Genomic DNA, 23,341 nt, shown 5'->3' with positions numbered 1-23,341 from the left:
AGGTGTACTACAAAAATAAAATTAATCACTAGGTAATCATCTTTGCTACATCACCTCTTTTTTCTCAATTCCCATTCAAATTCTTAAAAGATGATAATTAATCATTACTTATACATATGTATTGGGTGTTGATTTTTTTTCTTCACAATTTACATAAACTTTAGGTTTTTTTCCTGCTTTATTAGTTATTACATATGTGTGTTCATAAAGACTGACCATACTAGGTGTACTACAAAAATAAAATTAATCACTCTTTGCTACATCACTTCTTTTTCTTAATTTCCATTCAAATTCTTAAAAGATGATAATTAATCATTATACATATGTATTGGGTGTTGATTTTTTTTTCCTCACAATTTACATAAACTTTAAGTAGATTGTTGTGGTTCTCGAGATAGAGCGATCAGTGTGTGAACTATGAAATGTGAATGAGTGAATGGATCTTGTTCTTATAATATAAGATTCTATGTTTATGGGACTTGGGACTTACTCAGCCTTGGGAGGAAAATAAGGGATGTTAAAATACCCATCAGAAAAACAGCAAAACAATGTTGGAATATTTCAAAATGTCTGTATTTATTTAAAAATTCTATGTTTAATTACAAAGAGAAGAAACTAGGTATATTGAATAGAGTACATTTTCATGATACCCAAAAAGATAATTTTATTTTACAAAATATAACAAAAGTCACAATGCTCAAATAGTAGCTATAAAGTTATGGTTTTAAACAGGGTTAGGTAGGTTAGGCTTGAAAAATAGAAAGGGGGAAAACATGTACGAAAAAAATCGATTTGTTTCAAGCGTGCTGGGAGGTGCGCGATCGTCAAGAATAAAATATAACACTAATAGAAAACAAATAAATTCTATGATGAACAATCCTAGGACATAATTATTACGAGGGTTCTCGTGTTGACCCAGCAACTAATCGAAGAAGTATTGTCTCTTCTCACCCATGAGAAACATACTCCGCCTACAACGGGACGTTCATACGGCACAGAGCACACGAAGTCTAATGTACTACGTATTTCATTGCTACTACATAATCTGTTCTCACGTCAAGTTCACGTGGCGTGAGGGTAGTGTGTTTCTACCTTGATGCGTAAGGAAGATTACACCTTGAAAGTAGGTATGGTAAACGTTCCATCTATACAGTTAATGAGGTTGTGTTCTGCTCTCTCTGATGACTGGAAGTGATCCTTGAGTAACATCTGTGAGAAGTTGCAATGCATTTGTAGCGCTTCATTCTCTCTGACGGGATCATTCAGGATTTTGTACAAGTCTGAAACATGAAGATAATAATTAAATCCTGGTCATCAAAACAACTTCATAGCTTTGTGCCCACCTGGTTAAGGTCGGGAAAGCCATCAGCACGCGATTGTCCAGACTGTCACCCATCCAGATACCAACCACAAGCAATGTTGCTTAACGTCAGTGATAAATGGTACCATTCAACATACTATCGCCGAAGCTTTGTGCTTCTCAAATATTTTGCTGTCAAAGTAACCTCTTAAGTAGAATTACTAATCAGCCAACCTAGTTAGCTTGGAGGGTAGCACTTCTGCCTTGTAAGCGTTAGGTCGCGGGTTCGATTCCCATCCGGCCCGAAGTTCATCCTCAACAGATAATGTTCGCTCTCGAAATGGCTGGCTTTCTCTAAGCCTTGTGCAACACCTAGAATTTAAACTCCAATTATCTCGAAACGAGGTAGGTATGTGTGGCTTGGTCCGTTCGTTCTCTTGACCCCTCAAAGCTTTGTGCTTCTCAAATATTTTGCTGTCAAAGTAACCTCTTAAGTAGAATTACTAATCAGCCAACCTAGTTAGCTTGGAGGGTAGCGCGTCTGTCTTGTAAGCGTTGGGTCGCGGGTTCGATTCCCATCCGGCCCGAAGTTCATCCTCAACAGATAATGTTCGCTCTCGAAACGGCTGGCTTTCTCTAAGCCTTGTGCAACACCTAGAATTTAAACTCCAATTATCTCGAAACGAGGTAGGTATGTGTGGCTTAGTTCGTTCGTTCTCTTGACCCCCATATTTAATATGACTGTCAGCCTCAAGTTTTGCCAAAGACTTACCTTTGAGTATGGCCGAAGCCCACAGCTGTACATGTACATCAGGTATTTTACTGGCCAGTTGCATGGCAGGGGTCACCATGTTCATAGATTCCCGATGATTGCCGAGTGACAGGAAGATGTGACCGAGAAGTACGAGAGAACACGATGTTAGCCGATTCAAATCTTCGGCGTTTGCCATTTTGAGCGTTTCTCGTAGGTATCGCCTGAAATTTCAAGTTAACATTACGGAAAACGAAAAATAACATAGTTAACACACTTCAGCATATTGGGGAAAAGAACTTAACAGTCTTATTTACTGACGTCACAGCATACGCTCTTGAACGCAATGACGTCACATTAACTGTCCCCAATTGGGGAAAAGAACTTAACAGTCTTATTTACTGACGTCACAGCATACGCTCTTGAACGCAATGACGTCACATTAACTGTCCCCAGCAAAGCTCCCTTGCAGGCAACACTATTTTGTGACGTCACAACTCTTTGAACTTTTTCATTAGAACGGCAAATAACAATTGAGTGACTCACTTGGCCTCGTTGTATCGTGCCTGGAAGAATGACTGCAGACCCTGGACATAGTAGGCAGCGGCTCTCAAACTGTGTGAGTGAGAGGTGAGGGTTTCCGGGTTGATGCGTTCCAATAGGGCGGCAAAATCACCCTCTCGCTTACCGCGCAGATAGACAATGGCCAGATTCAGATTGGCGAATGTCCACAGCTCGCGCTCTTGACTTAACCTAGGAGAGAAAATGCATAGAATAAATACCTAGATAGAATCAACCTAGGCTCAGATAGACAATGGCCAGATTCAGATTGGCGAATGTCCACAGCTCGCGCTCTTGACTTAACCTAGGAGAGAAAATGATTAGAATAAATGAATAAATACCTAGATAGAATCAACCTAGGCTAAAAACCCTATACAATTATACATAAATTCAAGTTATAGTAATACCTATATAATTATTACAAAGAAATCCGTGCACTGTGCAGTTCTAAGTTATTTATTTTTCAAAACAGGTAGTATATCAATATGGATTTTCACGAAGTTACATCTTAGGCATCCATCCAGATGTAATTCAAGTTATAGTAATACCTATATAATTATTACAAAGAAATCCGTGCACTGTGCAGTTCTAAGTTATTTATTTTTCAAAACAGGTATATCAATATGGATTTTCACGAAGTTACATCTTAGGCATCCATCCAGATGTAGCACAAACCTGACAATCAGCAGAATAACTAGGAAACCCAGGCCAAACAATAAATAGAAATCAACCTAAGACAAACCGTGGCCTTAGTGTAACGAGGGATATTATTTTTTTTTCCTAGTGACTTTTGATTTTTACCACTGGCAGCACTGCAAGACACAAGCGCTCTCTTGTGTTTCATTTTGAAACTCGAACTAATCAGCTGTTATCAGTCAGCTGTTCTCATTTCGGTGTGTGTGAAGTGTGTGTGTTTTTTTAAAAGTGAAGTATTTTTCTTTATGTGTACTTTAAGTAAATGTAATTAATTACCTAATTATTCTTTATTCTTATCAATTTATTCATAAGAATTAATTAAAGTGGACTAAAGGTTACCCGTAAGGTAACCTTTAGCCCACTACCTACTGTTCAGGGAAAATTTAAAGAAATAGCAGTCATCTGAATGTCTCATTGTTAGATACCTACAACTGCCTACCTTTCTACTTCTGTACCTGCAGTACCTGTGACACCAAAGAACTTCAGGTGGCCGATTACCGTCACCAGGTAGACCACTACATACAGATGCTCCTTGGGCATCCAAATGAACATGTCGCCTACGTTAGGCCCGGATACAACTGTAATAGTAATGAGATGAGGGAGAAATTAAATGGGGTCAATTTGAAAAGGAAAACTACAAGGATTTCAGCCCTAGCCAGTCTAGCTAACTGGCAGCTCTTCGAATGGTTCTCTCTGTTTTTAAAGATCAAGCAAAAGTCCTCACCATGGTTAACTGCGGTTCAGGATGAGCCAAAACATAGCTAGAGACCATCACGCTGGTGTATGGTACAGAAATATATCTTTTCTTATTCTGCCATTACCGTTCGACCAAAGCTAAAAGTGCTAAAGCAAAAACAAGTATTTAATTTCTACCAAGTAATAGAACAATTTAGTCAACCTAGTTGTGTAGCTCGTCTGCCTTGTAAGCGCTGTCGCGGGTTCGATTCGCGCTCAAGGTGACCTTCATCAAAAAAGGTTCCTCCTCGGAACTGTTCGATTTTTCCTATCCTGTTCACCTTTTCCCTTCGCTTTCCGGACGATAATAAAGCAGAATATGTAGGTATACCTTGTTTATCCTGCTGGGATAGGACTGAACAGTCCCTTTACCCCCGCAGTCTAACAAAGGTCTAATATATGTGGACATATTATGGGTTTCCCTCTGTGAATTGTCTTTACGAGCCAAAAGCCAAAACATGGCTAGAGACCATCACGCTGGTGTATGGCTGATACAGAAACATATCTAAAAGTGCTAAAGCAAAAACAAGTATTTAATTTCTACCAAGCAATAGAACAGTTTAGTCAGCCTAGTTATGTATCCTGTCTGCCTTGTAAGCGCTGTAGCGGGTTCGATTCCCGCTCAAGGTGACCTTCATCCTAAACAAAAAAGGTTCCTCCTCGGAACAGTTCAATATTTCCCATCCTGTTCACCTTTTCCCTTCGCTTTCCGGACGATAATAGAGCAGAATATGTAGGTATACCTTGTTTATCCTGCTGGGATAGGACTGAAAAGTCCCTTTACCCCCGCAGTCTAACGAAGGTCTAATATATTTGGACATATTATGGGGTTCCCTCTGTGAATCGTCTTTAAAAAAAAGCTTACCCTCATCAGAAGGCCATGTGGGTTGCATGATGGTCAAAATACTCTGCTGGAGTTGTTTCAGACAAGGCTTTACACTCTTGACTTGTCCGGCCATCAGGTAGTGGCACACTTGAAGGACCAAGAAGAACACCTTGAGGTATTCTTTCTGATACTGGCTACCAGTCCAATTCTCCACCTGGTATCCGGCTTGCGTCAGCAGCTGAACAGCATCGTTCACTTTCTTGTCAATCAGCAGTAACTGAAAATTGAATAGAGTTCAAGTTAAATAAGAGATGTAGTGTGGGTTAACTGAGTTTGTATACAATCAGGGCCATTCCTGCCACAGTGGAGTACCAAGACAAGATACTTGTTCAGACTATGGTAGTAAGGGGACTTTTCAGTCTCATTCTGGCTGTACTGTAGCAAAGCTCACCCAGATCCAGGCTGATTCCCAAATGTGAGGTGGTCCAATTCTCCACCTGGTATCCGGCTTGCGTCAGCAGCTGAACAGCATCGTTCACTTTCTTGTCAATCAGCAGTAACTGAAAATTGAACAGAGTTCAAGTTAAATAAGAGACGTAGTGTGGGTTAACTGAGTTTGTATACAATCAGGGCCATTCCTGCCACAGTGGAGTACCAAGACAAGATACTTGTTTAGACTATGGTAGTAAGGGGACTTTTCAGTCTCATTCTGGCTGTACTGTAGCAAAGCTCACCCAGATCCAGGTTGATTCCCAAATGTGAGGTGAACAAAATTGTTCACTTATGGGTACTGGTTTTCTGAATGTAAATCCAGATTTGTGACTTGAAATCTGAAGGAAGGTTAACGAGTATGTAGGTACTTGACTGTTGACTATTTTTACTACTCTACTGACGAAACTGAAATGACAGGAAGGGGATCAAAGTGTGACCTAGCTAGATGAGATACAAGACTCAGGACTCAGTCACTCAGTACTAGTTGCTAATCTAGTGCTGGTCGTAGTAGTACGCTGATGAGGCAAATAATCAAGCTACGGATTACACACTAAATACCTAATTAGTCTAGATAATTTCTTCTTATAATTAATGCCTTTGGCAATATTTAATCAAACGCAAAAAATACCAAACCCGTCTTTTGTCTTTTTTTTTCCAAAATACGGAAATGATTTTTCGGTCGTAGTAGTACGCTGATGAGGCAAATAATCAAGCTACGGATTACACACTAAATACCTAATTAGTCTAGATAATTTCTTCTTATAATATTAATGCCTTTGGCAATATTTAATTAAACGCAAAAAAATACCAAACTCGTCTTTTTTTTCCAAAATACGGAAATGATTTTTCGCTTTATTTTCAAATCTTGGCGCTGTTGATTCCGATTATCAAAAGTGTGACCAACATAAAATATTTTCCCTGCTTGCAAATACGCTTGCGTGCGATGGGCCCCGTTTGAAAAGCTTCGCACTTAGCATTTCGCACAAGTCATTTGAAAAAGATTTTTGATTTTTCTTTTTAAGTACCTGCAAGGTTGCTTTTATGAATGTAGCCCAGATTTTCTCCAAAGTTTTGCTATCCATAGGTCTTACCTCTGAGGTCTTTTGGTTGCAACCCCCTCTGATAAAATAGGTAAATGACAGATTTTTCAGTGTCATGTAAATTTCAGTCTACGGATTACACACTAAATACCTAATTAGTCTAGATAATTTCTTCTTATAATTAATGCCTTTGGCAATATTTAATCAAACGCAAAAATACCAAACCCGTCTTTTTTTTCCAAAATACGGAAATGATTTTTCACTTTATTTTCAAATCTTGGCGCGGTTGATTCCGATTATCAAAAGTGTGACCAACATAAAATATTTTCCCTGCTTGCAAATACGCTTGCGTACGATGGGCCCCGTTTCATAAAAAGCTTCGCACTTAGCACAAGTCATTTGAAAAAGATTTTCGATTTTTCTTTTCAAGTACCTGCAAGGTTGCTTTTATGAATGTAGCCCACATTTTCTCCAAAGTTTTGCTATCCATAGATCTCAGCTCTGAGGTCTTTTGGTTGCAACCCCCTCTGATAAAATAAATGACAGATTTTTCAGTGTCATGTAAATTATTTCAGATGGTTCCCCAAAATGCACGTGCACTACAGACGGGATACCTAAACAAATGGTTTCATTCCTGAATGTTGTTTTTTTTTCAAAAAAAAAAAAAAAAAAAAAAAAAAAACATGGTTGTTTCAGACTTCTGATGAGTAGATACCTACCATACATCTGCTAAGCAAGAACAGAACCCTTGTGTATTGAGCATTGGAAATATTAGCATAGTCAACACCAACTCCAAGCAAACTACTTGCCAGCTCGTAGTCTTTCTCACCTGCATGAATTTGCTGAAACCCAACAAAAATATTTCATAAGTCCAACTAAAAGCTAGGCAGCTCACCTGCATGAATTTGCTGAAACCCAACAAAAATATTTCATAAGTCCAACTAAAAGCTAGGCAGCCATCAAGGTATTATTCTCTTTTGTCGTAGTCTTTCTCACCTGCATGAATTTGCTGAAACCCAACAAAAATATTTCATAAGTCCAACTAAAAGCTAGGCAGCCATCAAGGTAGTGATGTGTCTCATGAAACTGTTTCGAAACGCGGTTTCGAAACCGAGAATACGGTTCCGGTTTCATGAAACCGCTGAGTTAAAGTTTCGGAACTTGAATTATGACACCTTATGAAATCTCAGAGCTCAGACTCACAACTCTAGTACGCGCAAGCGCACTACAAACTATGTCGATACCTACTAAACTGAAACTGAAACCTCCCTGCTTATTTCTCTTTTATTCTCATGTTTTGGATAACTTACTTAATAGTTTTTGGACTCATCACTTTTTATCCTGACCATAAAATTTCACATCTAGGATTCTCTGGTCATTCTGATAGCTGATAGCAAATTAAGCAAGCAAAGTAAGTAATAATTATAAGAGAGCCAGGAATCCATAAATAATTATGATCTAGACAAATTAAAAACATCCATGAAAACTTACTGCAAGTTGAAAAATGAGTCTACAATGCCAATAGATACTGTGTTGTGATAGCTACTCAGATCCGAAACCTTAGAGCGTTTCGAAACCTGGGATCCGGAGCCCTGAAAAGTTTCATTTTTCCCATCACTACATCAAGGTATTATTCTCTTTTATTCTCATGTTTTGGATAACTTACTTAATAGTTTTTGGACTCATCACTTTTTATCCTGACCATAAAATTTCACATCTAGGATTCTCTGGTCATTCTGATAGCTGATAGCAAATTAAGCAAGCAAAGTAAGTAATATTATAAGAGAGCCAGGAATCCATCAATAATTATGATCTAGACAAATTAAAAACGTCCATCAAAACTTACTGCAAGTTGAAAAATGAGTCTACAGTGCCAATAGATACTGTGCTGTGATAGCTCAATGGCTCTTCTCAATATTGGCTTGGACAAATTAGACAAGAGTTGAGTTTCATATAACTCAGCAAGAACACTGGCTGCTTCAAATTTCACATCATCAAATGCATTGATTGATTGGGACAGATGCCACTGTGAACGGAGAAAAATATATGAATAAGAAGTAGAACAAAACTGTTAGTATAGGATTTTTTTTTTCTTTTTTTTATGGCTTTCTTTTAAGTGGCAGGGTTCTCCTAGAGGAGCTCTTCCACCCAACCACTAAATTTTTCTTTCACTGTGAGCATTTAAAATATTTCACCAGGGAGGTCTTGAATGCTCCTAGACTTTGTGAGTCTCTTATATCAGTTATATCCCTATGAAGAGAATTCCATAACCTAACAGCATGTAAGAATTTCGGAGGTCTTGAATGCTCCTAGACTTTGTGAGTCTCTTATATCAGTTATATCCCTATGAAGAGAATTCCATAACCTAACAGCATGTAAGTAAGAATTTCTTTCTTTTTCTTTTTGTCTTAGAAGACTCTTAAAAATATAGCAAATGAGAAAACAGATGTGATATTTTTATGATGTCAAAGTCAACAAAAATATTACAACCTTTGTTGATGATTTCAACTTAATTTAAATAAGACCTTGGTTTTCAGCATGTTAACTCATATTATTACTCACAGCTTGTTCCAAATGATTCCTTGCCAAGTCAATGTTTTTAGTGTGAGTCAGTAAAATATTTCCTAGTTGTAAATGTGTACGGGCTTCAACTCTTGGAGGTGGTTTGAAGTTAAACACGGCTTGCAGACACTGAATACACATTTTGATGTTAGGAGGACTGGAGATTCGGAAATTTTCTCTGTAGAATTGTAATATCTGTTAACGCCTCGTTTTCGTAATCTTCTGTCTTCGCGTGTCTTTTTTCTGTGTACTTTTATTGTCTACCGCGGCTGTTCTACTACCTAACCTCTTTTTTTAAGAGGTTTGATAGAGGGAACTGTAACTGCTAAGGTCTTATCGTTCCAAAGAGAGAATGAAGACAGTATAGGAAAAAGTCAGCCGTTCCGAGAACAAACATTATCCTATCAGGATAAAATCCGCCCCGGGTGGGAATCGAATTTGCGGCCTAGCGCTCACAAGACAGACCCTCTACCAACCAAGCTTACTAGGCTGGCACTTACTTAGCTTTTTAATATCCGGAATGCCGAATCGAGAACAAATTGTTACTGGCTCTTGGTAAGTAAGTAGGTATTTAATTTTTCCTCTTTTCATTAACGTGCAGCGTGTCATTTAGCTATGAGGGTAACTCAACTGCCTTCTATTCGCTAGGTCGTAGGTTTGATTTCCGCCCGGGGCAAACTTTATGTAATCAAATAACGTTTGTTCTCAGAACGGACGGCTTTCTCCTAGCCTGTCCTCCTTTTCGTTTCTATTTCGGAACGATAAGACCTCAATAGTTACAGTTCCCCTCTATCATACCTCTTTAAGAAATAATAATAATGTCTTCTTTTTCTTCTTTTGTCATGTAAATCTCCTCCAATGTTTAGGGATTAGGGTAGAGTCACTAATGTCAGTTTATTAATCTTCCAGGTGTGATCGCTTTGGCTCGTGGCTGTCAAAAGTTAGAATCGTTTACTTCGAAGGGTTGTGTTCAGCTGACCAGTGAAGCTGTTAGCTTTCTAGCCTGCCGGTGTCCCAATCTGTCTGTTGTTAATTTGCATGGCTGTACAGTAAGTTGTTATTATTATTTTCATGCTTATTGCCGCTGACTCCCTAATCATTGTTCACTCTTATTTCACAGGAAATGTCTCAAGTAATCTCCCTCTGTCATCAACACCCGCCCCTACTCGTAACTCACAGACCTCAGTTACACACACTGCTGGGTTTGTACGCCATGTCAATGAACTGTATGGAAGCAGCCGAAGCTCAGTTTACTGCAGCCCTCAGGTATGTTTTATCCGATGTCGAAGGCGTGTGGAAAGAAACTTATCAATCAGGCTTATCACCTTGAAAGCTGGAAACCCCTAAAAATGTGCCAAAATCTCTCTCTTTTTTCAGAGAAACTACTTACTTATTTTTGCTTCAGTAATTTCTTCTTTTTATCTTCAAAAGGTGCCCATAGCACAAACCTTTGCCATGCGGAGATTGATATTTAGATACCAGGATATCCAGACCCACTAAAACCCATCCCCTCCCTCTTTACACTAAGGCCAATAACATGCCTACTCTACTACACTGTACTTGTCTCATTGAAACGTCTGCCATTGGTTCCAATTCAATTCTAATATGATAGAGGAGCTAAGTTAGGTAGCGGACTCTGGGAAACGGGGGTAACTTACTTTCTGATCCGAACTGCGAAACGGCCTTTGCTTAACACTTTAATTCAAGCGACATACTTGATTTTCTACACGAATTCACAGTTAAATACCATAAACTTCTAGTAGACGTTCGGCAGCAAAGGATCCTTTTCCCTTTTTCACTTTTCAGTCAAAAAAACAAAAAATCTTGACAAAAACAAAATCAAAATGGTAAATAAACAAAATGCTCAAAATGGATATTTTTATTACCGTGTTAAGTCTAGCGGAGAACTGTCCTAATCTGTACTACCTTTGTCTCTCGGGCTGTTCTCAACTCACTGATGCTTCTCTCATCGTGTTGGCCCAGCGCTGTCATCAGCTTCACACGCTCGAGGTTGCTTCCTGCTCACAGTTCACAGACACCGGGTTCCAAGCCTTGGCAAGGGTAAGTTTTTATCCCCCCCTTACATTACATTGAAATGGGGGTATTTTCTGACGAAATTCCTGTGTGCGGAGTCCAGTATGTAGGATTATTGCACCCCTTTATTCCTCCTTAGAGACCACATGTGACGTTCGTAGAAGCTTAACCCATCCTTCCGGGCTGTATGCCCCTACACCTAAACCTCGGAGTGGGCTTTTTGTGTAAGGAAGAGCAACATGTGACATTAGTTTGGCAATAAACATTAGTTTAGAGACCAATGCAATCTGCAATGGAAGTTTGATTAAATGAAAGATGTTTAATTGAATCAAAGCCGTTCATCAGTTTATTCATCTTCCAGGTGTGATCGCTTTGGCTCGTGGCTGTCAAAAGTTAGAATCGTTTACTTCGAAGGGTTGTGTTCAGCTGACCAGTGAAGACTTTCACATATTTTGTAGACCTCTTCTCTGGTTGGATCTTGGTGTGTTGTGAAAAAAGGTGAAAATTACCCTATGTTGAAAGTGCTCGGGCTTTAGCTTTGCTAGTATAAGTTCATACTGTGGCAGTTTTTTAGGCGGTGGTCTAGGATAGGATTCAAGGTATACTGAGAGTTGAGAATACTTTGCCATAGTATGGTAAACAATAGGCATAGCAGTTGAGATGGAATCATTCAAATGAAGCTGTTAGCTTTCTAGCCTGCCGGTGTCCCAATCTGTCTGTTGTTAATTTGCATGGCTGTACAGTAAGTTGTTATTATTATTTTCATCTCATCTTAGCCCGAAGTTAGCTTGTTTGGTAGCTCTTCTACCTTATAAGCGCTAGGTCGCGGGTTCGATTCACACCCGGAGCGGATTTTATCCTGAACGGATAAGGTTCGTTCTCGGAACGGCTGGCTTTTTCCTATCTTGCCTCCCTTCTCTCTTCGCTTTCGGGACGATGAGACCTTAGCAGTTACAGTCCCCTCTATCAAAGCTCTTAGAAAATAAAATGAAGTCCTTATTTAATATTCTTCGTTTCAGGGTCTTTCATTTTATTCTCGCCCGCCTAGTTAGCTTGTTTGGTAGCTCTTCTACCTTGTAAGCGCTAGGTCGCGGGTTCGATTCACGCCCGGAGCGGATTTTATCCTGAACGGATAAGGTTCGTTCTCGGAACGGCTGGCTTTCTCCTATCCTGCCTCCCTTCTCTCTTCGCTTTCGGGACGATGAGACCTTAGCAGTTACAGTCCCCTCTGACCAGTGAAGCTGTTAGCTTTCTAGCCTGCCGGTGTCCCAATCTGTCTGTTGTTAATTTGCATGGCTGTACAGTAAGTTGTTATTATTTTCATTTTATTCTCGCCCGCCTAGTTAGCTTGTTTGGTAGCTCTTCTACCTTGTAAGCGCTAGGTCGCGGGTTCGATTCACGCCCGGGGCGGATCCTGAACGGATAAGGTTCGTTCTCGGAACGGCTGGCTTTTTCCTATCTTGCCTCCCTTCTCTCTTGGCTTTCGGGACGATGAGACCTTAGCAGTTACAGTCCCCTCTATCAAAGCTCTTAAAAAATAAAATGAAGTCCTTATTTAATATTCTTCGTTTCAGGGTTTGCTCGACTCTGCCGTGTTAAGTCTAGCGGAGAACTGTCCTAATCTGTACTACCTTTGTCTCTCGGGCTGTTCTCAACTCACTGATGCTTCTCTCATCGTATTGGCCCAGCGCTGTCATCAGCTTCACACACTCGAGGTTGCTTCCTGCTCACAGTTCACAGACACCGGGTTCCAAGCCTTGGCAAGGGTAAGTTTTTATCCCCCCTTACATTACATTGAAATGGGGGTATTTTCTGACGAAATTCTTGTGTGTGGAGTCCAGTATGTAGGATTATTGCACCCCTTTGTTCCTCCTTAGAGACCACATGTGACGATCGTAGAAGCTTAACCCATCCTTCCGGGCTGTATGCCCCTACACCTAAACCTCGGAGTGGGTAAGGAGTTAAGAGCATCATGTGACGTTAGTTTGGCAACAAACATTAGTTTAGAGATCAATGCAATCTGCATTGGAAGTTTGATTAAACGAAAGATGTTTAATTGAATCAAAGCCGTTCATGAACTTTTTTCTGAAGAGGTTTGATAAGGAAAACTGTAACAACGGAGTTCTTATGGTCCAAAAAAAACGAAGGAAGGCCGACATTGTATTTTATTTTATCTTTTTTTTCCCCCTCGAAAGAGTTTTCACTTTTCATTGCCTATGATGTTTGTTACAGAATTGCAGACTTTTAGCCAAGATGGACCTGGAAGAATGTGTGCTCATTACAGATGCTACCTTAATTCACTTGGCGTTAGGATGTCCGCGCCTAGAAAAACTTGTGAGTATACAACCCTCAATACCTATGTATTATTTTTGACCTTCTTTATTTTCCAAGAGATTTGATATACGGAACTGTACCTACGCAGATCTAATCGTCAAATCTAAGAGAACTGTAACAACGAAGGTCTTATCGTCCTGAAATCGAAGAGAAGGAGTACAGGATAAGAGAAAGTCAGCCGTTCCGATATCGACCCTTCTCTGTTTAGGATCTTGGATTTCCTATGGTTTAGTACAGCTGTTATCACGCCAAAAGCAGGGAAACGAGCTTTAGAAGAGGAGAAATTCCGGAAGGAAAATACGACTTAGAGCCCGTTCGGAAAAAAATCGTGTCGTGTGCAGTGGAAACACTATCATTTGAATTACATTGCCTACAGGACATTCGAAAAAAATCTGACGAAATATAACAAGGGGGAACCGGCTCATAACTAGGATCTCTCTTCTTCTTCTTCTTCTTCCCAGCCTTTTCCTATTTAAATAGGGTCGGCTGTCTTCTAGAGACCACATGTGACGTTCGTAGAAGCTTAACCCATCCTTCCGGGCTGTATGCCCCTACACCTAAACCTCGGAGTGGGCTTTTTGTCTAAGGAAGAGCAACATGTGACATTAGTTTGGCAACAAACATTAGTTTAGAGACCAATGCAATCTGCAATGGAAGTTTGATTGAATGAAAGATGTTTAATTGAATCAAAGCCGTTCATGAACTTTTTTCTGAAGAGGTTTGATAGGGAAAACTGTAACAACGGAGTTCTTATGGTCCAAAAAAACGAATAAAGGACGACGATTTTTTTTTTCTTTTTTCCTCATTTTGCATTAACGAGAAAGTCTATACGTTCTGGATAAAAGTTCGCGTTCCTAAAAATATTTTTAATCGAAAATAATTTTTGTGCTTGAAAATTGTGCTTTTTAAAATAATAAATATTTAAATACGTTCGATAATAACTGCATTTTAACTTCTTTCTTATTAAAAACAATTTATCCCAAGTGATTTCTATTTGCGTGTACTTTTGAACATTATAATATTAATTAATAATTCTAAAAACTAACTAAATAAACTTGATTTTGTAAAAAATATACCATTTTGGAATCACCGACCTTTAACAACTTTCTATATTGGAAATTTGTGCCTTATAAACGAGCTATATTTTTGTTAACTTGAGTGCCAAAGATATTGATATCAACAAGTTAAACATTGTGAACAATAAAGTCAACTCTAGTTAGTTGGTCTGCTATTGTTTGAAATTCATTTCTAAACATAAACTCTAATCTTATCACCTGTGTGTGATCTATTTATTTTCCTAACAGTGATATTCAACTAAATGCAAATGACTCCCACGTCCAACATTCACGTTGTGGTGACGCTTGCTGATGGTAGCAACGAGTATGACCATTCCAAAGTCTATCTCGACGACATGGATGAGGAAACCATCGACTACAATAACAACAACATGAAAGGCGTTCGAATGTTCCGGGAACTTATCAACAAGCTGAAAATCTACCAGAAGCATCAGAAGCACGAACGACAATCCTCTGAGAGACATAACAGAGAAGATTACACCTGGAACACCTCACCTGCTAATGAGAGATACAGCTCTAGCTCATCTAGCAGCAGTAACTCCAGCACTTGCTCCAATACGTACGAGAACTCCAAGTCCAGCTCCAACAGCTCGTCCCAGCATCGGCTTGACAATATCACAGGCTATTTCAAGTTTATTAATACCAGCAGTAGCCCTAGTACTCCAACCACGTGTAAACAGCAAACCAATCAGAAGAAGCTCCTCCGGTCTCCAACCTCCTATATGTACATCAAGGGCATGTCTGGACTTCACTCGCGAGTGCCCAAATATTGAACGGGTTAGACCTGAACTAGTTGTGGACATCTTCTAAAACAAGATATTCTATAGAGAAATTCGTAAGACTATTTTCGTTCCCAAGAAGAACGGCCTATGTGAAAATTTTCGATTTTTTTTTATTTTTTAGTTGGGACCTCTGTGATCTCCTTGTTTCAATGCAGTAATCAGTTTTGGGGGGAGAAAATCGGAAGTCGTTTTTTTTTCGACCAACTTCGTGAAGATTTGAGTAAAATTTCAGAAGAATAACGGCCTATGTGTAATGATTTTGCCTTAGGACAGGGTGTCCCCTTTCAGTTCCGTGTGACCCGTGCGATACACCTGTTGAGCGTGATTTTTGACTGTCTAATTAGGAAGTCAACCGATTACCCAACATTTTGTTTTGTAACATTACAGTGTACTTTCCTGCTTTCAGAGATACTTTGAAATTTAAACAATGAGTGCATGCTAATAGTTCACTAAGTAATTCAGAAGTCCCGTCCTTGTAATTTTGCATGCAAAGTAATAATAATAATAAGTTCATTGTTAACATTCAGAATCCTTTACAGACTTTTCTTTATATTCTTTATAATATCCCTCTAAGTACAGTAAGAAGTGAAAGGTTTCATGTAAAAGGGCCTATGTGCAAGAAAACATAATTCTGGGATAAATTTCCACATCACTGTATTAAAATGTCTCTCCTGAAAAGTAGCAAAAATCACATAGGCCGTTCTTCTTGGGAACGATTCAAATGTCGTTCCCCGCTTAATACACTAGGCTAAATTGGACTCGAATCGCCAACCTCCAGACAAAAAATTTTCAGTCTGGGAAAGACACAAAAAAGACATTATTTTTATTAAATCAAAAGACATTTTACTGACTAATACTTTATTGTTTTCTTCATTTCAGAATTTCCTGCCCAACATCAAGGTTCATGCTTACTTCGCCCCCGCCACTCCCCCTCCTAGTACTTCTAATACTAGAACTCGGTATTGTAGATGTTGTGTTCTCTTGTGAGCTCCCATGATATTGTGCACTGAGATAATATCTTCCTGGTACTTCTAATACTAGAACTCGGTATTGTAGATGTTGTGTTCTCTTGTGAGCTCCCATGATATTGTGCACTGAGATAATATCTTCCTAGTACTGCTAATTCATCAGGACATGAGGTACACAGTAGGGCTGCCTGAAAAAGACTGACAAGGAACGCCGACCCTATTTAATTAAGAAGAAGAAGAAGAAGAAGAAGAAGAAGAAGAAGAAGACTGCTAATGCTAGCACTTGGTATCAGATTTCAACAATTCAATATCTTCAGTCCTATGCTCAGGTAATGGGTATCTGCCTTGCGTCTTGTGGAAGTTTTGCAACACTGAGACAATCATAATAGAGCACATGAGTTTAGTTTCAAGAGCAAGAGGATAAAAAATGTAAATGCAGTTTGTGTTATTATGTCACAACTTTGGTGCTCTCTACTGCAGCAGTTTATTATTGTGGTTGCATTCTCAAATTTTATGTACTTCTAATACTAGAACTCGGTATTGTAGATGTTGTGTTCTCTTGTGAGCTCCCATGATATTGTGCACTGAGATAATATCTTCCTACTACTGCTAATTCATCAGGACATGAGGTACACAGTAGGGCTGCCTGAAAAAGACCGACAAGGAACGCCGACCCTATTTAATTAGGAAGAAGAAGAAGAAGAAGACTGCTAATGCTAGCACTTGGTATCGTAAATTAGTTAGGTAAGTACTCGTGGCAGTATTACCGATGTAAACATATTTTTATAACTCGAGAAAGCATTGTAAAGGAGGCAAAGCTGCCTTTATTTTTTGGTACCTATATAATGTAGGTAGGTGTAATTTTAACTGTCATAGGTATTGTTTTTTACCCCATTAATTTTTCTGTTAACAATAACAAAGCAATGTTGTTGCTGTTATTGATTTTATTATTTTTTTTTTACACAAGATGCTATGTTTCAAAGTTTGACGGTAGGTTTTTCTTTGATCGTATATCTTCACCTTCACTCGTCAATATCCCATTTTCATTCTGTAGGTCACAATAGTCTTCATCGGTTGCTATTCTAGTCTTTCACACTTCCCACCTGTCATTGCTTTCATAGGCTTGGAAACCTTCCCTACCCTTTAGGTCTTTCATCGGAACACAATTAACTCATTTCGATCGTTAAAAAATTAAACGAAGGCAATTTGCCCACTAGAACCACTTTCGTAAAATGGAAAATTTTCCACGTGTGATTGAAAAAATGTGGTTTTTTAAGAAAGGAGCTACACAGACAAGACGTTAAGACTGAGGGAATGCAAATAGCGCCGCGCCGCACGCTAGTCCCATTTTGTGATTTGGTCGGATTATTATTTTTATTTTTTTTTTTTAGCTAGGATTTCTTCTTCGTCTGTGTGGCTCTTAGCCATTTCATCTCACAACCATTGCCCCACGTTATATTTTATTATAGCTTGTCCTGTAACCCTCTGTAGCCAAGAGCAGCAGCTGATAGCTCTGATATTTTGTTATTCTGTTGCAGCTCCTTTATATATCTATATTTTATTATAGCTTGTCCTGTAACCCTCTGTAGCCAAGAGCAGCAGCTGATAGCTCTGTTATTTTGTTATTCTGTTGCAGCTCCTTTATATATCTCTTGTTATGAGCTTAATATTTTGTTTCCTTGGCTTTTTTCAGTTTTCAAAATTTTCATCCGTCCTTCATTTTTGTTCCCTTTTGGTTTAAATGTCTATCCCATGTTTACTGGAAAATATATTTTATTATAGCTTGTCCTGTAACCCTCTGTAGCCAAGAGCAGCAGCTGATAGCTCTGTTATTTTGTTATTCTGTTGCAGCTCCTTCATATATCTATTGTTATGAGCTTAATATTTTGTTTCCTTGGCTTTTTTCAGTTTTCAAAATTTTCATCCGTCCTTAATTTTTGTTCCCTTTTGGTTTAAATGTCTATCCCATGTTTACTGGAAAATGTGGCTTTTTTCAGTTTTCAAAATTTTCATCCGTCCTTCATTTTTGTTCCCTTTTGGTTTAAATGTCTATCCCATGTTTACTGGAAAATGGAAAGCGGAGATTTTTATTTTTATGTGCCATTAACCCCCGTAATCTTTGAGATTTGACTTAATCTGATTGGCTTAGGCCTTAAGCAATATGGTTAACATTAGACTTTGAATTAAGATTAACTAAATTACCAGGATTAGGCTGGATGAAGAATTTACCAGTTAAAATAAGTCCAATTTCAAACTGTAGCCTTGGGCATAATTGGAATTCTTTTTAATAAAAGATGGAATTTCGTTTAAAAATGACTAGATTATGTCTTTGGACATGGTTCTTTATGTTCGAAAAATAAATAAGTTGGAAAATTGTTTTCCTTTCATGTTCGCCTTTATTCCCATTCCATGTGAAATAAAACACTAAGCACTTCGCACTCCACGGGTAGCAATCAGTATGACAATCTATTCTCTACGTGGATTGTGCTATTGGAATAAGGATCTTGTTGATTTAAATAAGGTGAAATAATAAATTGATGGAGTTTCATAATTGAAAGCATTTGCGTACAAAGTTATTGTTGTATTTGTAAGCATATATGTAATTTTAATTGAAACATATTTAAACAAATAAATCAAATTAAAAAATATGTACGATCAATTCGTAATAAATGTGGAGTTTCATAATTGAAAGCATTTGCGTACAAAGTTATTGTTGTATTTGTAAGCATATATGTAATTTTAATTGAAACATATTTAAACAGATAAATCAAATTAAAAAATATGTACGATCAATTCGTAATAAATGATATAATGGACAATTTCATTGGCTTTTAAGCCAATGTTTGTGGCCAAAATGATGTCACTCTTACATGGTCTACCTATAATGTTAAAAAAGTGACCATTTCTGGCCCAACATATCAAACCAAAATTTTTACTTTACCCATGTCTTTTTCTCTCTCTTTCTACTTTAATTTTGTGATATTTTTTCGACCGATAAAAATAATTTTTAGAATAATTCTTTTTCGTATTCTCCTGAAAATTCAGTATAAGTAATTTGAGTAATCATGATAATAAATATAGATATTGTATAGTCCTTTCACTTTTTATATACAAAACAAAGTGTGTATTTATTTACTGTCTAATTTTTTTCTCGTCAGCAGACTTGCCATAATTCTCGAGTTGGGTTTGAACCAAGCACCTCCGGGTGTAGAGTCAGTGCTCTTATCGCCGATCTTATCACTGAGAGTTAAAACGACTTCCGATTTTCTCCCCCCAAAACTGATTAGTGCATTGAAACAAGGAGATCACAGAGGCCCCAACTAAAAAATAAAAAAAAAAATAGAAAATTTTCACATAGGCCGTTCTTCTTGGGAACGATTCATTTGTGATAACTTGGTAAGCCTTCATGCTTAACACAATTATTTCCTGTTTCTCCAACCTTACACAAAAATAAATTAAGGAGCGCTCCGTCCTGCCAAGTTAAGTCCAGTTAGCTTGGTAGCGTGCCTGCTTTATAAGCTTTAGATCAAGATCAAGGGTTCAATTCCTACCCGGGTTGAACTTTGTTCAAAAAACAGTTGGCTTTCTCCTATCCTATCTCCTCCTTTCTTCGATTTCGTAACGGTAAGACAGACACCTTCTTTATTACAGTTTCCACAAAAAAGAAGAAGAAGAAGAAAGACAATGTAATACCTTGAATGCCACTTTCTCCTATCCTATCTCCTCCTTTCTTCGATTTCGTAACGGTAAGACAGACACCTTCTTTATTACAGTTTCCACAAAAAAGAAGAAAAAAAAAAGAAGAAGAAAGACAATGTAATACCTTGAATGCCGTGAAGATGATAAAACAATATTGTCGAATAGGCATGAGATTAAAATAATGCCAAGCTTCTCATCAATAAAACTTTTTACATTGAACTTACGTGAAGTATTCATCAGGCAATGCTGTTACAGGATCCTCAGTTAGCGAGTCCAGTACGGAGCTCCTGGCTGATTTCAACAATTCAATATCTTCAGTCCTATGCTCAGGTAATGGGTATCTGCCTTGCGTCTTGTGGAAGTTTTGCAACACTGAGACAACCATAATAGAGCACATGAGTTTAATTTCAAGAGCAAGAGGATAAAAAATGTAAATGCAGTTTGTGTTATTATGACACAACTTTGGTGCTCTCTACTGCAGCAGTTTATTATTGTGGTTGCATTCTCAAATTTTATTGAAGACAAAATTCCATACCTCAGTTGGACTGAACCCACGCCCTGCAGTTTACCAGACGAGTATCTCAACCACTACACTATCTGCCTTTGTGGCAGACCTATCAGATACATTTGCCTCATAATTATCTAGGTAGTCAATCAAGATAGACCCTCCTTTAAAATTGATAGCAGAAAAACCATCATAGATCTAAGCCACGAGAGTTGCAATCCAGGGTTCCGGGTTCGATTCTACAAATTTTATTGAAGACAAAATTCCATACCTCAGTTGGACTGAACCCACGCCCTGCAGTTTACCAGACGAGTATCTCAACCACTACACCATCTGCCTTTGTGGCAGACCTATCAGATACATTTGCCTCATAATTATCTAGAATTGATAGCAGAAAAACCATCATAGATCTAAGCCACGAGAGTTGCAATCCAGGGTTCCGGGTTCGATTCTCGTATTTAACAAAGATTTTACTTACCTAAGAACAAAAGATATGCAGGATTCTTGATAACAATCTTCTTGAACTCTTCATCTGCTTTCAGATCAATGTTGAGAACTTCTTTCAATGATGAATAGCTGACTATTTCTTCGTCCAAACTCTTTTCTCTGAATAAAATAAACAATACAATGAAGTGGTGCTTGAACTAATACATACTAAGGCCTAGTTAGCTTGAAGGGTAGCGTGTCTACCTTGTGAGTGCTAAGTCGGGGGTTCAATTCCTGCCCAAGGGGGATTTTACAATGTAGAATTAGGGTTCGTTTAGGAAGGGCTGGGTTTTTTCCTATCCTATCTTCCTCTTCACTTTCAGGATGATAAGACCTTAGCAGTTACATTTCCCTCTCTTTAACCTATTCCAAAAAGAGCTTCTGTGTATGGTAAGAGTTACCCTATTATTCTCCCTAAAGTGATCAATACTTTTTTTTTCCTAAAGGGAAACAAGTAAATAATATGTTATTGTCTAAAGAAAAAAGTCTCACTTACTTGAACCACTTGTATTGTTGAAGATCAGCAAATGCATAACCAAACATGCCAAACACATCTGCAGTAAAAAACTTGATTGGTTCTCCAGATTCTGCAAAAATATTAAAAGAAAGGGACAGATAAAAAAAGGTTTTCAAGACGAGTAAATCTTACACAGTTGGAAAACACAGTTTGAAAACAATTCAGATGTTCAATGTTCATATTAGATAACACAACCTCCTGTATTCCATTCTTCAGGTTAGATTTGCTCCTACCCACTCCAACTCTTAAACAATTAAGCGGTTTCCAGGTGTTGAAAGGTAGGTCACAGCCTTTGGAAATCTGCTCTCTCAGATCTTTGATTGGTTGTTTTTTCGGACACGTAAAGTAAGTATGTAAGTACCTCCTTTATTTATAATTTAAAAATATCTTCAGGTAGGTACTTAATTTAGGTTCAGAACAAAGAAATCTTACTCTTGGATCTGCAAAAGTCATCAATTTTGATTAATTGATTTGGATTACAGCTGGTAGCAATGACCACATCAAAACCATGGACAAACTCTTCGCTAATCTCATCCACCTTGGTTTCATTTGACGTAACTTCAACATTGGGATTCAAGTTCTGTGCTCTGGCTTCACTTGACTTTGCACGCTATAACAAAAAACACATTGTGAAATTACTTTCTGACCTTTTTCAATCAACTGAGTCAATGTTAATTTAGATTATTAGAAGAAGACAGAAAGGTTTTTTTTTTATAGAAGGCACGTTAACATGTTAATAAATGTAGTTATCTTACATTTTTTCCAATATCTTCATGGGGTGCGAGAAACTGGGCTGTGTTAACATCTTCCTTGGTGACAACCCCACTATCTAGGAGGCACACGGACTTGACACCCGACAAAATTATGTTCTTGGCTATCTCTGCTCCAACGCCTTCAACACCAATGAGAAGAATTTTGGTGGCTCTCAATCTGTAAGAAAGCAAAGGTGAAATTTCATTCAAAAAATCTGACGAGTCAATGGACCAGTACTGTAAACATAAATCTTATATGATTGGCTGCCAGCCCAATTGGTGTGGAGGGTAGTGAGTGTGACTGTGTGTGCCCTGTAAGCACTAGGTCTTGGGTTCAATTCCCACCTGGGGCAAACTTTCTTCTTGTAGATAAGGTTTGTTCTAGGAACAGCTGGTCTCCTATCCTGTCTTTGATTTTGCCCTTTGAATAACCACCCCCTGAAAGACCATTGGTGTTAAGTGGTTGGTATGTGAATAGGGGACTTCCTGGAACATTACATGCTGCCAGCTATTTAAGGCTACACTCAGCCTTGTAAGGGGACTCCCAGATAAGTTTCTGGGGCTCTAAAAGAAGGAAAAAGAAGGGACTGAGGAAATTTTACCTCTTTTGGGATTCCACTCCCCAGAGTCGAATTTGTCTGTCGTACAACTCTGCCTCATCTTCAGTGAGTTCCATAGCGGTAGAGGCGTGAGTCGAATTTGTCTGTCGTACAACTCTGCCTCATCTTCAGTGAGTTCCATAGCGGTAGAGGCGTTGTTCTGGTCTACTGGGCCCATATTGGAAAGGAATTAGTGATTTAAAGAGAAAATAATGGAGTAAAACCAATTTTCTAGACGATTTTCCAATTTTTCCGGCTTTTTGCTGATTTTCTGTTGGTGTTTTTGTTTTGTTTTGTTTACTTTGAAAAAAAAAAAATCGAAATCGATTCATCGATATCGGTATCGGTCACAGATATCGGTAACAGCGGAAAAAAAATCAAAAATTCGAATTTCCCGCCAACTTTACACGCAAAAAGTCCGACGATGTCCTACGATGGCCCTGATGTTCATAACCACGGCCTGAATTTTTCTGAAAAGTGGATTAGAGGAGGATTATTGATTTTACAACTTTTTAAATTTTGCTTTTTATGTTTTATCAATACTCCTGTCACAGATATCGGTAACAGAAAACCGATTTTTGAAATTTCGTTGTGGCGCGATTATTCAAAAAAATAAGAACTTGATT

General features: G+C 38.3%; 3 protein-coding genes across 3 annotated transcripts; 1 reads left to right on the top strand and 2 right to left on the bottom strand.

Moving 5' to 3' along the window:
• Nucleotides 1-620: 620 nt before the first annotated feature.
• On the bottom strand, nt 621-10,502 carry LOC103515584 (MAU2 chromatid cohesion factor homolog). The gene is made up of 9 exons (XM_008480523.2): nt 10,486-10,502; nt 8,964-9,141; nt 8,248-8,427; nt 7,121-7,243; nt 4,909-5,146; nt 3,748-3,886; nt 2,598-2,804; nt 2,073-2,275; nt 621-1,280 (listed from the first exon to the last, which is right to left on the bottom strand). The coding sequence occupies exons 1-9, from the start codon at nt 10,500-10,502 to the stop codon at nt 1,111-1,113; spliced, it is 1,455 nt and encodes a 484-aa protein (XP_008478745.1). The 3' UTR covers nt 621-1,110.
• A 330-nt stretch (nt 10,503-10,832) lies between these two features.
• LOC103515583 (F-box/LRR-repeat protein 20-like) lies at nt 10,833-17,697 on the top strand. The gene is made up of 8 exons (XM_026828234.1): nt 10,833-11,024; nt 11,343-11,431; nt 11,673-11,739; nt 12,572-12,763; nt 13,230-13,331; nt 14,752-15,165; nt 16,069-16,207; nt 16,754-17,697. The coding sequence occupies exons 1-7, from the start codon at nt 10,833-10,835 to the stop codon at nt 16,174-16,176; spliced, it is 1,164 nt and encodes a 387-aa protein (XP_026684035.1). The 3' UTR covers nt 16,177-16,207; nt 16,754-17,697.
• Nucleotides 17,698-20,076: 2,379 nt separating this feature from the next.
• On the bottom strand, nt 20,077-23,002 carry LOC103515582 (SUMO-activating enzyme subunit 1-like). Its single transcript, XM_017446736.2, has 7 exons — nt 22,837-23,002; nt 22,719-22,771; nt 22,120-22,294; nt 21,797-21,974; nt 21,344-21,434; nt 20,840-20,967; nt 20,077-20,228 (listed from the first exon to the last, which is right to left on the bottom strand). The coding sequence occupies exons 1-7, from the start codon at nt 22,891-22,893 to the stop codon at nt 20,077-20,079; spliced, it is 834 nt and encodes a 277-aa protein (XP_017302225.1). The 5' UTR covers nt 22,894-23,002.
• Between the last annotated feature and the right edge of the window lie 339 nt (nt 23,003-23,341).

This window comes from Diaphorina citri, unplaced genomic scaffold, assembly GCF_000475195.1.
Source record: "Diaphorina citri unplaced genomic scaffold, Diaci psyllid genome assembly version 1.1 scaffold1374, whole genome shotgun sequence".
Lineage (NCBI taxonomy): Eukaryota > Metazoa > Arthropoda > Insecta > Hemiptera > Psyllidae > Diaphorina > Diaphorina citri.
The sequence above is the reverse complement of the archived record's forward strand: the minus strand, read 5'-3'. Positions and strand labels throughout refer to the sequence as shown.